Below are 14,806 nucleotides of genomic sequence, written 5' to 3' on the forward strand. Positions count from 1 at the left end.
GCCACCACTAATGTGCAGCATCCACCTGGATGATGCGCTGGCAGCAAATTTGCGCAGGAACACTCACCACACATTAGTTAGATGGTGAAGGAGTAAGAGGTAGTTAGCCAGTCAGAGACAGATGATGATTAGGGGCCAGTATGAACAGGCTGTGGTGGACAATTTAGCCAGATCATCAGGATACACCCTACTCTTTATGAAGGATGCCCAGGGATCTTTAATGACCACAGAGAGTCAGGACCTCGGTTTTACGTCTCATCCAAAGGACGGCTCCATTTTCCCAACACATTGTCCGCATCACTGCACTGGGGCATTGGGATCCACATTCAGACTACAGGGTAGGTACCTCCTGCTGGCCTCAACAACATGTCTTCCAGCAGCAACCCAAGTTTTTTCCTGGGTGATCTCCCATTCAAGTGCTGATGGGGCCCTAACATGCTTAGCTTCAGTTGGATGACTTGTTCTAAGGCGCATGTGGTATGGCTGCTGGCAAATATCAAAAATGAGTAACAAAACCAAAGTATCCTTTACTGAAAGCATTGCAAAAGATATCTACATATACTGTATATCAAGTGTTCTTCCGAGAGGAAGGACTGACATCCTGACTGGGATTGAGGATGATTCCTTGCCTAGATATGGTGTCCTTCCTCTTACACTGGGGAGAATATGCATATTTTCCCTTGTGGCAGAAGCGCTTGGTTAGCGCCAACCCGACACAGACTGACACTGGAGGCACAGGTGAAAATCAACAAAAATATTGATTTGTTCTTCGTCTGTGGGATACGCCTTCCTTGTACCCACAGACACAACACAGTCCCCAAAAAGACCACAAAAATCACTAATTTTTCTCCACTCCTCCCAGGCAGCTTTGTCCTCCTCCTCCTGACTCCCATGCTGAGTAGTGGCCACAAGCTCCCTTTATAGCCCACCCACACAGGCTCAGGAAGCCTTGCAGCTCCCCCTGGCGGTGGCCACAGAGCCCAACAGGGATGAGCTCCGGTGTTCCAGGATAGTGGCCCCGAAGCAACCCAGGGAGGCAGCCACCAAATGTTCCGGGGGATGTAGCGTGGATCCCATGGCTGCTCCCCCGGATCTAGTGTCAAAGGGGCATCCCAGCCGGGCATGGGTCTCGGCCATCCGCTACACCCTGTGTCATCTTCATGGTATGCAAGGCACTCCAGTTTTCCTCCTATATCCTCAAATTTGTGCAGATTATGTTGATTGGAAACTCTAAACTGTTCTCAGGAGGGCAAGGTAAATTAACATTCAGAGATATCTTAAAAATATCAGTTTAAGATATGTGGAAATCCATTTAAGATATCTTAAATTAATTACTGTACAGATGTTTGAAAATACATCTATTTCAAGATATGTTAAGTGCATTTTAAAATATATCAAATAGATTTTAAGATATCTTGAAATGACACACTGTTCAAGGTTATCTCAGATGTATTTCAAGATATCTGAAATGCAATTCAGTTTATCTGGAAATACTTTCACATCCATTTTGAATATTTCAAATACATTTTGAGATATCTGAAATACAATTAAAGATATTGCAAAAATCCCAGTGTTTTCAATGTGTCTTGCAGTCTATTTGAAGAGATCTTGAAATGCATTTGAGATTTCAAAACACACTAAGCTCCAAATTGCATTTCAGATATCTTAAAACAGAGAGAGCATCATTTCTTGATATCTTGAAATCTATTTGAGATATCTTTAAATTTATTTAACATATTTTGAAATAGATGTATTTTCAGATATCTGCAATTCATTTTAAAATATTTTAATTTCTAAACATCTTAGAATGAATTATGAGATAGCTGTAAAGGTAAATTTGGCTTGCCATACACTGTTGCATATCAGATTCCTATACATGTATTTTGAGATATCTTGAACTTTATTTCAAAATATTTTAAATACCTTTTAAGATATCTTTAAAAAGACATGAACTTATTTCAGGATATCTGAATACCATTTTCAAATATCTACAATTCAATTAGACATATGTCAAAAATGATTCCAGATATCTCAAAATAGTTTCCAGTATGGCAATTCAACTTGAGATATATAAAATGCATTCTAGATATTTTAAAATGCATTTTGAGATATCTGGTTTGTATTTCAAGATATCTCGGATACATTCTAAGATAGCTTAAAATAGACTAAAGTTGTCCCATTGATAGAAAAGTATATTTTACAGGAAGTATTTTGGGATTTCAGGAAATGCACTTCAGATATCTTAAAATGCATGTAAGGTCAATGCAAGATACAGTACCTAAATAATGTATTTGAAATATCTTTAAATGCATTTGACATATCTCAAAATGTATTGCAGATATCTTAAAATGTAAAGGATTTTGAGATATCTGAAAATGAGTTTTAGATATCACAAAAAACATTAATTTTAAGGTGTCTCTAAATGTTAACTTGGTTTGCCACACCCCAAAATAAATGTCTGCGTGTGTGTTTGTATATGCCCTGTGAAGGGGTGGCTCCATGTTCAATTTTGTTTCTCGCTTTGCGTTTAGGGTCCCCTATGACCCAGATTTGGAATGTGTGGCTTTGTCTTGAAAATGCGTGTACATACTGTATTTTTGAAAATATACATGTTTTCAAAGTACATGTGGTCATTTGCAACATAAAGAAAAATCTGACATTACATGACAGTAATATTTAAGCTATCATAAGAAAGTAAAAGGTCACAGCACTATTCATTTTTATTAATGGTCCTTTACCAATTAACACCATTGCATGACTTGAGATTGCTCTGGTCTATAGAAAAAATAAATATTGGTCCTTTCAACACAAATAAACAGAAAACAAAACAAATGTGTATTGGTTTTCAGATTGTGTACTTTTGGTTTTCTGCAGTTGTGTGGGCTCTTTCTTACTTTGGAAATACTCAGCAATGATTGTGTCAGTGAAAAGTGCTATACAAAAAAAACTGAACTGAACTGTATCTCCAGGGGGTGCAGGCTGTCACCCTCTCATCACAATATTCAGTTCTTACAAATTTAAAAGGCAGCAGGGTCTACTTCCAGACCTTAAGATGTGTAATGTATATTCAGAATGTGAATGCTTATGGTCACCCACAATGCATTTAGAGTAGATACTTTCTGCAACCCCTACCATTACACCTCCCCTGACCTTTCAGCTCATTCATATTGGCTCTGCATCTACCTCTGAATGGAAACTAGGCACATGGCAGAATTCTTGCTGCAGCCTTTCTGGCCCAAACAAAGACTTTACCCAACTGCTGCACTTCCTTCTAGCACCATTTTCAGTTTGCAACTCCTTTCCCAAAAAACGCGTGGCTCTTGGCAGCACTTGTTGCCTCCCAGAACACTTAACTGCCCTTTTTCTCCCTCTTTCTCTTAAGACACCATTCCCTGCTTGTGTCAGAACTATCACCAGAGAGTTGTCACATCTTTACCCCAATTCATGTCAAAACTTCCTGTGAAACTTTTCAGCAAACTTTCTGCGGAGTCAATTCCTTGGCTAACAGATGATTTGTTTCTTTTTGTGGAGTCAGTGCGTTTCATTTGTAACATGAAAATGTTTTATTAGTTACAATAATGTGTAATTTTTTTTATTATTTAATGTGTATTTCAGCCCACCATTCTCTAGCTCTGATCCACAGAAGATTTACAGCAAGATCCTGGATGGGATTATTAAGTTCCCTGCTTACATGAGGGAAGCAGCAAGATCCATTGTTAACAAGCTTTGCAGGTAAGAATGGAAAGATCAGCTAAATCAGATTTGAAAAATGACATGATGAGTGCTTTGTGCACTCCATCTTTAGCTCTTCACGCAAAAATAATAGTGACACTGGCTCCTTGGACCAATTAGTTGATTATGCCATAGTCGAACACCTTTTCACCTCACACTTCAAGTTAACTATTTCTCATTGGTATCCTTTGCCACAGACTCAGTTGTGTTCTGTGCCGTCATCACATTAGGCACCAACGCTCATCAGAGTACGCCTGGCATAACTAATCTAGTCATGATCACTAAAGCATCTGTCAGCTAGGACTCCTTTTCCAAAGTAATTGATGTCCTTTTGCGGCCTCAAATAAGCAATCTTGGGAACATTTTGAGCTGTTTGTTGTTGAGTTCATTTGGTAAAAAGACAAGTCCAAATAGACTTGAAATTTGTTTTCTACTATTCTTCTATTCTTCTATTTTTTTTTTTGTTTCTGAAAGAAATCTAGTCCTTTACTATATCACAAGATCCTTCTTTTATTTAAATATGAAGTTTGGACAGCAGTCTGAATGCACCACCATCTTTTATTTTGTGGATGTGAAGATATAACCTGTTATGTTACCATCAGCCTATGCGATTAGCTGTAAGCGTTGCTGACATCAAGAATATGATAGCAGCCATGTTAAACAATGCATACAATAGATATGTTAAAAAAAATGACAATAAAAAGATATCACCAAAATAACAATAATGTTACATACAATAATAACATGTAAAAAAATTAATTAAATGATACCATAAAGTACATTTGTATACTTGATGTTCTTGACGCATAATGTGTAGTGTAGGTTGTGTAAAAAACAATATCCAGAAAAGTCACTAAGTGTTGGGTCACTGGTGTGCCATCTTCATCTTCAGGTCACTACTGACAAATGTGTTGTTTTTTTTTTAAGTAAATGAATGGCAAAGTGGCAAAGTAAATACAGAGGTGGTGTGGCAGCAGGATAAGGTGGCTTTTTCCAGGTCACAGTCTTTCTGGTTGTCGAAGAATAATCTGTGGCACTTAGTCCATATATTTCCTAAATGTCTCCTTTAAACTGGTCCCCACAAGACTCATATTATATTCATACTTGGGACGATAGGTAGATAAGGATGAACTACTGTACTTGTGGGTGGGTAGATCAGAACTGTGAGGATGAGGAGGAGGTTAGGAACACGCGCTGATACAGTGCATTACCACACCCACCATATGACAAACCAACTCAGGACCCCAGGTTAGGACCCGAGTGCAGCCATGTGCCAGCCACAAAATGAAGGAGAAGATTGGCTAGTTTATTTCTTTGTTCCTAGTGCAGTATTTTTTTTTATTTTTTTTTTGCTTTACTACTCATTTACCAAAATATTCACTAATTTGAATAATCTGATATATTCCTATTGATATGCAAATAAATTTTGTCTTAGTTCATATGACTACTCGAGGTACTTATAGAACATTCTGTCTTCCCTCATGGGAGGTGTTATATGCCTATAGCAATGAGCAGATCATATTAATAATAAAACTTAACCAAGGGCATTGCAGTAATGTTTTTATATATTCCTCCATTTTTAATATACATTAAAAAAATAAATGTTAAACTAAACATATTTGGTCTTTGTTTTTTTATAGACAACGACCTGGCCAAAGACTAGGAAACACAAAAAATGGAATAAAGGACATCAGACACCACAGGTACAAAAACACAATATTAATCCTGAAAGGTAGAGTCTAAAATGCTTTAGGAAACAAGCCAGCCATTGAAGTAATGCATTTTAATATTGTTTTTTATTTCTTTTATTCAGGTATTACATTGTGTACTGTGCCTCTGCATATAGTCCTTTCTGATAAATGCAATAATTGTTACTTGTGGGTCAGATATTCTGTTTAAAGATTTTAAAGTTCTGTTCAATATATTCTTAAGTAGTGCATCTCAAATTACATTCTTTGAGTACTGCACATGTTTTCTAATCTATCCATCCATCCATCCATCCATTTCTGAATGTGCTTAATTTAATAAGAAAATCACCAGATCATGGAGTCTTTTTCAGCAGCACTGGTGTGCCCGTCTATTTGAGGACACACACACATGCCTCTTCAGATTCACACGCAGGACTAATTTAGAATTGTCAGTTAAGCTAACAGGTTTGTCTTTATGGAATGGGCGGAAAACAAGAGAAAACCTTACATGAACATGGGGAGAACTTGCAATGTCCACAGTAATGTAGATAAATAATGCAAAAAAATAACATGGAAACATAAAAAAAATGCCAATAAAATATCCATATTAAAATCTTGCCAGATGCTTGGAGGATTTTAACTGCATACTTTACTATAAACTAAATAGAATAACTATGCATTACTTTGTGATGGCAGCTAGTAACCAATATGCAGCAGTCCTTTGAGTCCTTTAAAGTGTTGGCATACTAATAATATTTGACTGCAAGAGATTTTTACTATTACCTCTAAATCCTTCTTATTGGCCTGTGATATCTCATATATTTCTTAGGTGGTTCAGTGAAATTAACTGGCAAAAACTTCAGGCTGGACAAATGGAAGCACCTACAGTTCGCCTAATACGGAAGGTATTTATTTGTTTTAAGGTATTCATATTTTTCAATAGAAAGTAGAGTTTTAATTTTACAAAAGAGGCAAGTGGTGTCCAAATAACACTCAATTAATAATGCACAAATAGACAGCAATATACATGTAGTGTAAGTTCCATGAATGCACTGTATGGGTCAGTTGCAGTATTCTGTCTACATGAGATGATTCCATGTTGGTCTGGTCTTAGTGTGTATTTACTGTAACCAGACTAACTTTCTGGTTTAGCACCTTTGCAGTGTGCCCCAGAGCTGTGGGCTTACAGTGGACCAAGACTAAGACTAAGAGCAGTTGCAGTGGGCTTCATGGAGTTGGAGAAAGGGAACTAAAGTTGCATACTAACTCACGAGCAGGTTTAACAGACACAGTATGGTGGGTAATGTTACAAAATGAATTCTGTATGTATAAAACTGTTAAGGGGGCATGTAAAAGCACTTACATGCAATTAAAAAAATATGGAAACCATATTTTATATTTATATTGGGACTGAAGTATAGATTGATACTGAATCAAATATAGTTAACTCAATGCCATAGAAAAAGACAAGCGATACATTGGAATATTTATATTGGAAAATATAAAATAAAATAGAAAATATGGATCAACATACATTTAACCATTACTCTTCAGTACAAAGATTAAGAGTCTGTGTACCTAATTAAGAAATAGCCTTAATATCTACACAATTGTCTGACGCTCTCGAATTGCCTTTCTGGCTCCTAATTTTCATTTTTTTGGGTGCACATTGAAAGATGCTTCCAGTTTCTTCAACTCAGTGTCATGGAGGTATCTTTGTTGGTGTTCTGCATATCTGAAATGAGATTTCTCACAATTAGGGAATCCATTCCTGGACGGATTTATCTATTCCCGGGAATTTGGGAATCCCACATGTCATTCCCAGGAATCCCAGGCTCCCGTGAATGACACAGTGCACGGGCATCTCACATGTGAACAGTTTTAGAACAACCGACACTTATTTTTAATAAAACTACTGCAATATGTTGACACCAATAAAAGACTAACCTTAACTACAAGCAGTTCATGCTGTCATATAAGTACATGTATCTAGTTAGTTGCGGTAATAAGAGCCGAAGAAAGCACAACATGTCGAGCGTGCGGTTGTCCAGGTGAGAGCACACCTTCGTGCAGAGTACGCCAGCTTCTGAGAAAACACGCTTTGCCTCCACTGTAGTAGGCGGCGCAGTCATCAGATACTGATACACTTGTTCTAAACAACGCCCACGCTTGCTGTTGCTCTGAAACATCGCCATTTCAGCTTTTACTGATGCTTCCAGTTTCTTGTCATCATTCTGTGATGGCAAGCTTCTTGGCACAGCTAATGCAGATGCAACAGACTGACAAATTGCAATTTCAAGTTGCTGTTCAAAACTGTTGTCTGATGAAGACACCAGCCTGTACTGTCAACAGCACGTGCCACAGACGTCAACGAACTCTGCCCAGTCCTGGCATTCATGAGCTGCAGAGTGCAGACACCTCCCAGTCCACTGTGCTCAGTCTTAGTGGGAGCCGGGAGACTGACTGCTGCTGGTCTTTTGTTGACTGAACTAATGAGCAACACACTACAGTACACTGTGGGCCAAAAAACCGTGCCACTTAATTATTTTCAACTATAACACTTTTTTTTTTTTACACTTTTACACGCTATATATGCGAGCTTGGCCATTCCCGTTCAGCTGGGAATTACAGCAGTTTCATTCCTGGGAATGCTGGGAGCCCGGGATTGGATTCCCTACTCACAATATGTATTATATATTATATAGAGTTTTGCTCTACTGGGAAGTTTGCACTGCGAGGCACTCTTTACAAAAATTGTCCAACCTCTGACTAGATATTTTATATGCTTGGGAGACTGTTTAATGATGAATTCAGTTATTAGAAAAAGCTGGGTTCATAATGAATGACTCTTCTGTATTAACTATTTAATTCCGAAATGAGTTACAGGGAAACAATTATATCTGAGATGCAATACTGCTAACAGGTATCTCTCGTCATCCTACTTTCCACACAGGGATTTCAGAGCCTCTTCATATGCTTGAAGTGAATTTTGAGCTTAATGATTGCAATTATTTTTTAATAACTTTACATGAGGATAGGCAGAGTGGTGGCTCTGAGGCTAGGGATCTGCACCAGCAATCAGAAGGTTACTTGTTTGAATCCCATAAATGCCAGAAGTGACTCTACTCCTGTTGGGCCCTTGAGCAAGTCCCTTAACCTACAATTGCTCCGTCCTGGGTATGACGTTAATCTGCAACCAGAGCTACATGCAGGTCCTCAAATTTACAGGGAAAACTTGAGGGTTGTTGGCAGGATTGGCACTCCAGCCACCATGAAAAACCACACACTGTTCCAGTATGGTGCTGAGGTGTCACCCACTACACTCAGGTTCCAATCCAGGTGGTTTGGTGTGTGGTGGCTGCAGCAACGCACTATAAGCACATGTTCCCAACCTCTCTATTACATGAGGATGTACTTTTTCCCTATGCTCTTTTAATCCTGGGGAATGTGTAGCTGCACATCCTTAATTGAGAAAGGGTGAAATGTAAATTGCATCACTTCTAACTGGCAATCAGATGGCCAGCTGAGCAAACCGAGGAGAAACACGAGGCCAAAACAAGACTATCTGCTGATTCATTAAACTTCAGGCTGATTTTGCTCCACTGTTGATGAAGATAGCAGTTAGACCTGAGGATCATCTCCTCTTTGTACCATACTACATAATCTGGTCTTCATCTGCACTCAGTATGGTATTATCTCAGGTACACTGCAACTGACCCATGCTTTTGATGCTCACAAACTATGGTGAAAGTTTTTAATGTTGAAACTAATCATTAATTTTTTGTACCATTTGTAAGAAATACAGAGTAAGCATCTGTTCTAATAAATTATAATACATCTGTTATTATAACTATAACCGAAACACTGTATATTTTACATGATGTTCAAAAATGTGCAAAATCAATTTTATTAATTATTTATGAGAAATGATTTTAGTATATCAGTGTTTCCTAATAAGACCTACACATACAGTATTCCCCATTCTTCTCTTTCTTCTCTTTCACTGCTTGACTCATGTATTCAGTTACTCCTCAAGCCTTTGCCAAGTAAATCAGATGTACTAATGGTGGAATAAAATTTAAAACTGGCATGGCTCAGTTACATGAATGGCTAAATGAATGACTGGTTCAAAATCAATATTAGATCAGAGTTTTCAATGAAAGAGTTATACCACGTTCTACAACATTTACCTTTTTTTTAGGCCTTGGTTCCTCGGTGGCTATAATGAGTGTTAAAGTCCCAGTGAAATGTAAAAATTAACAAGTTAGCATTCATACAATCAAGATGTTGCAAACATTATCTTTTCATTGACTGTGCACTGCCACAGTGTTCTCTGTTCATTGTAGCTTAATGTCAAGTTACAGTAAGCCAGCAGCGAAATATAAGATGTATAAAACCTCAAAGCCTGGAGTGCCCTTTGTGGAGTGGGTTTTAGGTACTCAAAAGTAAACTGCAAGCCCAAGTAAAGACCAGAAGACCAAAGTGAATCAAAAAAAGGAAAGTGTAGTATAAAGTATTAGTACAAATAGAAATGTGCAGGGTCAAAGACGCAAAAGACTCCCGCAGTCTATGGCAGGGCATCCAGGCTGTCACCCAGTACAAGCCAGCATCAAGCAGCTGTGAGGGAGATGCCACACTCCCTGAGGAACTGAACAAGTTCTACGCCCGTTTTGACGACTGAACAACATGCCACCGACGAAAGCGACACTTCTCATCACCGACCAGACCATCTCTCTGCCTGCAGCTGACGTGAGGAGAACTTTCTCCAAGATCAACCCACGTAAAGCTGCCGGTCCGGACAACATTCCAGGTCGAGTGCTGAGAGACTGCGCTGATCAGCTCGCTGAGGTGTTCACAGACATCTTTAACACTTCACTGAGCCAGATGATCATCCCGACATGCTTCAAGTCCACTACCATCATCCCAGTGCCAAAGAAATCTTCAGTTTCCTGCCTGAATGACTACCGGCCCATTGCACTGACCCCCATCATCATCAAGTGCCTTGAGAGGCTTGTCATGGCACGAGTGAAGAGCAACCTCCCCCACTCACTGGACCCTATGCAGTTCGCCTATCGCACAAACAGGTCAACTGAGGACGCCATATCCACTGCACTTCACCTTTCCCTCTCTCACCTGGACAATAAAGACTCTTATGTTAGATTGCTGTTCATAGACTTTAGTTCAGCGTTCAACACCATCATCCCCCATAGACTGTGTGTGAAACTGAGCAAGTTGGGACTAAGCACCTCACTCTGCAATTGGATACTTGATTTCCTGTCAGAGAGACCTCAGTCCGTCCGAATCGGTGACACTGTCTCCAGCACCATCAGGCTGAGTACCGGAGCTCCTCAGGGCTGCGTTCTCAGTCCACTTTGTTTACACTCCTGACTCACGACTGCACTGCCCTGCACAGCTCAAACCACATCATCAAATTCGCCGACGACACGACCGTGGTGGGGCTCATCAAAAACAACGATGAATCTGCATACAGAGATGAGGTGAAGCAGCTGGCTGCCTGGTGCAGTGACAACAACCTGTCGCTGAATGTGGACAAAACTAAAGAAATGGTCATCGACTTCAGGAAAGCTCGCTCCACCCACACACCACTTAGCATTCACGGTTCCACGGTTGAGACTGTAAAAAACACCAAGTTCCTGGGAGTTCACATCTCAGATGATCTCACCTGGACCACCAACACCACCTCCATCACCAAAAAGGCCCAGCAGCGTCTACACTTTCTGAGACGACTGAAGCGAACCAACCTGCCCCTCCCACCCTCACCATGTTCTACAGGGGCACTATAGAGAGCGTCCTAACCAGCTGCATCTCCACCTGGTTCGGAAACAGTACTGTTGCTGATATCAGGCGGATTGAAAGGATCATCAAAGCAGCTGGAAACATCATTGGAACGTCTCTTCCGCCACTGCAGGACATCTTCCACAGACGCTGCATCAAAAGGGCCTCCTGCATCGTGCTCGACCCTCTCATCCTTCACACGGACTTTTCACGCTCCTTCCTTCTGGCAGACGCTTCCGCAGCATCAGGTCTCGGTCTTCCAGGATGCGTGATAGCTTCTCCCCAAAAGCCATAAGACTCATGAACTCACTCCCAGCCATCACACTTCCTCTTCCTACCTCTTCGTCTTTTTCTAGTTCTAACTTTATTTAAAAACTCTTAAACTTTATTTAAATGCATATTGCACATTCTCTAGTTTAAAATGTGTCACTTATTTATTGTCTATTTCATATGCCTATTTATTCTATATCCTCTGTTATGCTGTTCTATGTTTGTCTATACTGGAAACCTGGAGCCACGTCGTCTCGTCTCTCTATGTACCTGTACAGTGTATAGCAGAGATGACAATAAAGTTGACTTTGACTTTGACTTTGACTTTCATGGAGATAAGATACAAAAAATAAGAAGAAACAACAAGCCAAAAGCCATTCTGGGCCTATATAGAGGACCAATCCTGTCTATCTGGTTGGATAGCTACCACACTTGCCCATACAACCCATTTCCTCCTTTCTCTTTGGCTTATATTTACTCTTGCCACCACAAGACCTCAGATTGCCAGGTGTAACTAGCATATGGCCAGGTGTGAGTGGCCCCTGCATGAATCTGTTTCTCAGGGATGCTCAGATACCACTTTTGGGGTCAACAATGGTCTAGGAAACTCCTGGAGTCATCCTATCAGAACTCCCTGTAGTGGCCCCAAATGTCCCTACAGTCCTGCACCTCAGACTATTGCTAAAATGCCAGGCAGACACCTGGCTATTACATACATCTGGTGAAAAGTCACCTACTGCCACCTTATGGCATAGGAGGAATTCAGACATTCATCCCATCATGTCTGACATGACAGGAGCCACATGCACAACACTGAGGCACTGTGCCCCTTATTGATAATTGTCTGATGTTACTGGTAATGATGACACTGTCAGTCTATGTGCCACCTGGTTACCTTATACAGCCAGATTCCTCTCCTAGAATATGGCAATGTCATTGCAACCGCATTCCCTGCTGGGTCCCCTTTAACACAGTGTGTCATTTTATTAAACAATATTTACTCGCAAGACTCAAACATGAAATTACAAATATAAAATATTTAGTAGTTTTATGAGATTCATGCATTCATTCTGCTAATTAACAGCTCCTTGTTCTCTTTTTTCCAGGGAACACTCTATGTAAATTTTGACAGGTTTCCACCAGACAAGGCAAACGCTGATGAGGAGTTTTCAGGCTGGGATGATGATTTTTAACCTTGTTGTTTTGGAGCAACTTGTTAGATATAAAAAAATGAAAACTAAACTTTAAACTTTTTTCAAACCGTAAGGTATATTTAATGTGCACCAGGATGTCAAAAAACAACATGATGCCTTCAGTGAGGAAAGATCAAAATTCACTAAGAATTACATTGCTGCCACTTGTGGTTTTATTGTGTGTTCTTGCATTATAAGAAGATATACTGTATGTTTACACAGTAGAATCATAACACTGCACAGAGAAATTCTGTACACCTTAGCAGTACACATTTTAAAAACTGTGCCTATGATATACAGTACCTCTTGGTGCTGAAAGGGCTGAGCTGTAATTGGTTTAGATTTGAATCTGTAACTTGAAAAATGACTATGATGCTAAACTATTTAATTAATTGAAACTCAGGGGTACTTAACATTCACTACAACGTTTTTTGTGGCATAAAGGCTTTTGATCAAAAGAATGTACTTTCACCAACTGAAAAGAAACTGTGGTCATCGGCATTTCGATAAAACTTAATGTCTCCTAATAACAAACAGTTTTGTTAAAACTATGTTCTGAGGCATTTCACGTAAGGAGGACAGATGTTTTGAGGTTGTTATTCTCACTAATTGTGGTGCTGGAGAGTGACAGCATGTTGTATGGTTCCTGTTCTTAACAACTCTGTGCTGGAGAATTGACCAATGGTCGGATTACAAATCTCTAAGCTAGTGCTTTTAACCCATTAATTATTATATAGCTAACTAAACACAGCTAGTAATATCACCTATTAAATTAACATTAACTTACATTTCACTAATACAGTTTTTTCAGCATTTTCAGAGTGGATGATACATTTCCAAAAAGCAAGTCTTAATAAAAAAATGATTGATAGTTTAAAACTGGTATTATATTTCATCATATAATCAGAAGAATGAAAATGGCATTGATCACCTACTGTTCACTTCTGAAATTTTAAGGAAGCCAGCATAATACGCATCCATGAATCAATTTACTGAACCTTTATTTCATGTTAGAGTTGGATCCTACTCTGGCAACATCAGGTGCAATGCAAGATTCAGCTCTGAATGGCAGAGTAGTTCATTGCATGACACACACACAAACCCAGTCTGTGACCCGACATTTGCGCGATAGACATATAAGCGCCGACAAAATAGCGGCGATTAAAACGCGGCGTCACAAAATCGAGCAGACAAAATCGTGAAAGTTTCATTAAATATGAATTACTAGTTTAAAGCATATATAATAATGTTTATTTTAGAAGTCAATAATATGAGACGCGTCATGCCATCAGCACGGCACGCAGATAGTCCTTAAGATCATGCCCTGCATATGTAGGAAGAATTGCAGAAAGGGCGTCTTGATAGTTGAGCGTATGTAGACTTGCTGGCTGCCTGACTGCTGGTAATTCCGCTTTGTATACGACGCGTTATGCCAACCCTCAACTGAGTTATTTGTTCGCGGCATGCCGTCAGCAGTTATAACAGTTATAACCTAGCACATAATGTGTACATAATGCGCACGTATGCGTCCCACTCTCTTGGCCTCTCTTGCGATTTTGTCGTGGCGATTTTGTCGGCACTCATTTGTCCGTCGCGGTTTTGTCGGGGCGCATATGTCTATCGCGCTTTTGTCAGTGAACCTCCACAGTCACTTATATATCCATAGATATTTTAAAGTTGCTAATTCCATCACAGCATGGCTGTAGCCAGAGCCTATTCCAGCAGTATTGGCGGCTAAGAAAGCAACAATCTTGAACTTGCTGTCAGTTCGTAAGACGGGAGACTCTCAATCATATATTCACACTCTCTTACCTGGCTCATCAACAGGCTACATCTAACCTAAACTGCCCGTTCTTGGTAGTTAGTCGTGGGAAACTAGGATACATACATGGATGCATATGCCTTCGGAGCTGGAGCCCATAAAGGACTCCAAAACAAAACATATTCACTCTTTTTTCTCACCTCACTCTACACCTCAGAACCCTCACTTTTATTAGATTTACCCCCAGATTTTGTAGCCATCTTCTCCTCAACCCACCTCTAAATCTGTGAGGAGCAATGTTGGACCTGGAGGGCTGCAGTGGCCACAGGTTTTTATTCTAACCCAAGAAGTCATTCATTGCTCAA

The 14,806-nt window shown here is 39.7% G+C and overlaps 1 protein-coding gene across 1 annotated transcript in view; it reads left to right on the top strand.

Moving 5' to 3' along the window:
• Positions 1 to 13,828, top strand: part of prkg3 (protein kinase cGMP-dependent 3) — a 158,621-nt gene extending 144,793 nt beyond the window's left edge. The window contains exons 19-22 of the mRNA XM_039748434.1: positions 3,616 to 3,732; positions 5,373 to 5,435; positions 6,250 to 6,325; positions 12,593 to 13,828. Of these exons, the coding sequence (XP_039604368.1) occupies positions 3,616 to 3,732; positions 5,373 to 5,435; positions 6,250 to 6,325; positions 12,593 to 12,679 (343 nt within the window). The 3' untranslated portion in view covers positions 12,680 to 13,828. The remainder of the gene's footprint in view (positions 1 to 3,615; positions 3,733 to 5,372; positions 5,436 to 6,249; positions 6,326 to 12,592) is intronic.
• The last annotated feature ends 978 nt before the right edge of the window (positions 13,829 to 14,806 follow it).

This window comes from Polypterus senegalus, chromosome 3 (genome assembly GCF_016835505.1).
Source record: "Polypterus senegalus isolate Bchr_013 chromosome 3, ASM1683550v1, whole genome shotgun sequence".
NCBI lineage: Eukaryota > Metazoa > Chordata > Cladistia > Polypteriformes > Polypteridae > Polypterus > Polypterus senegalus.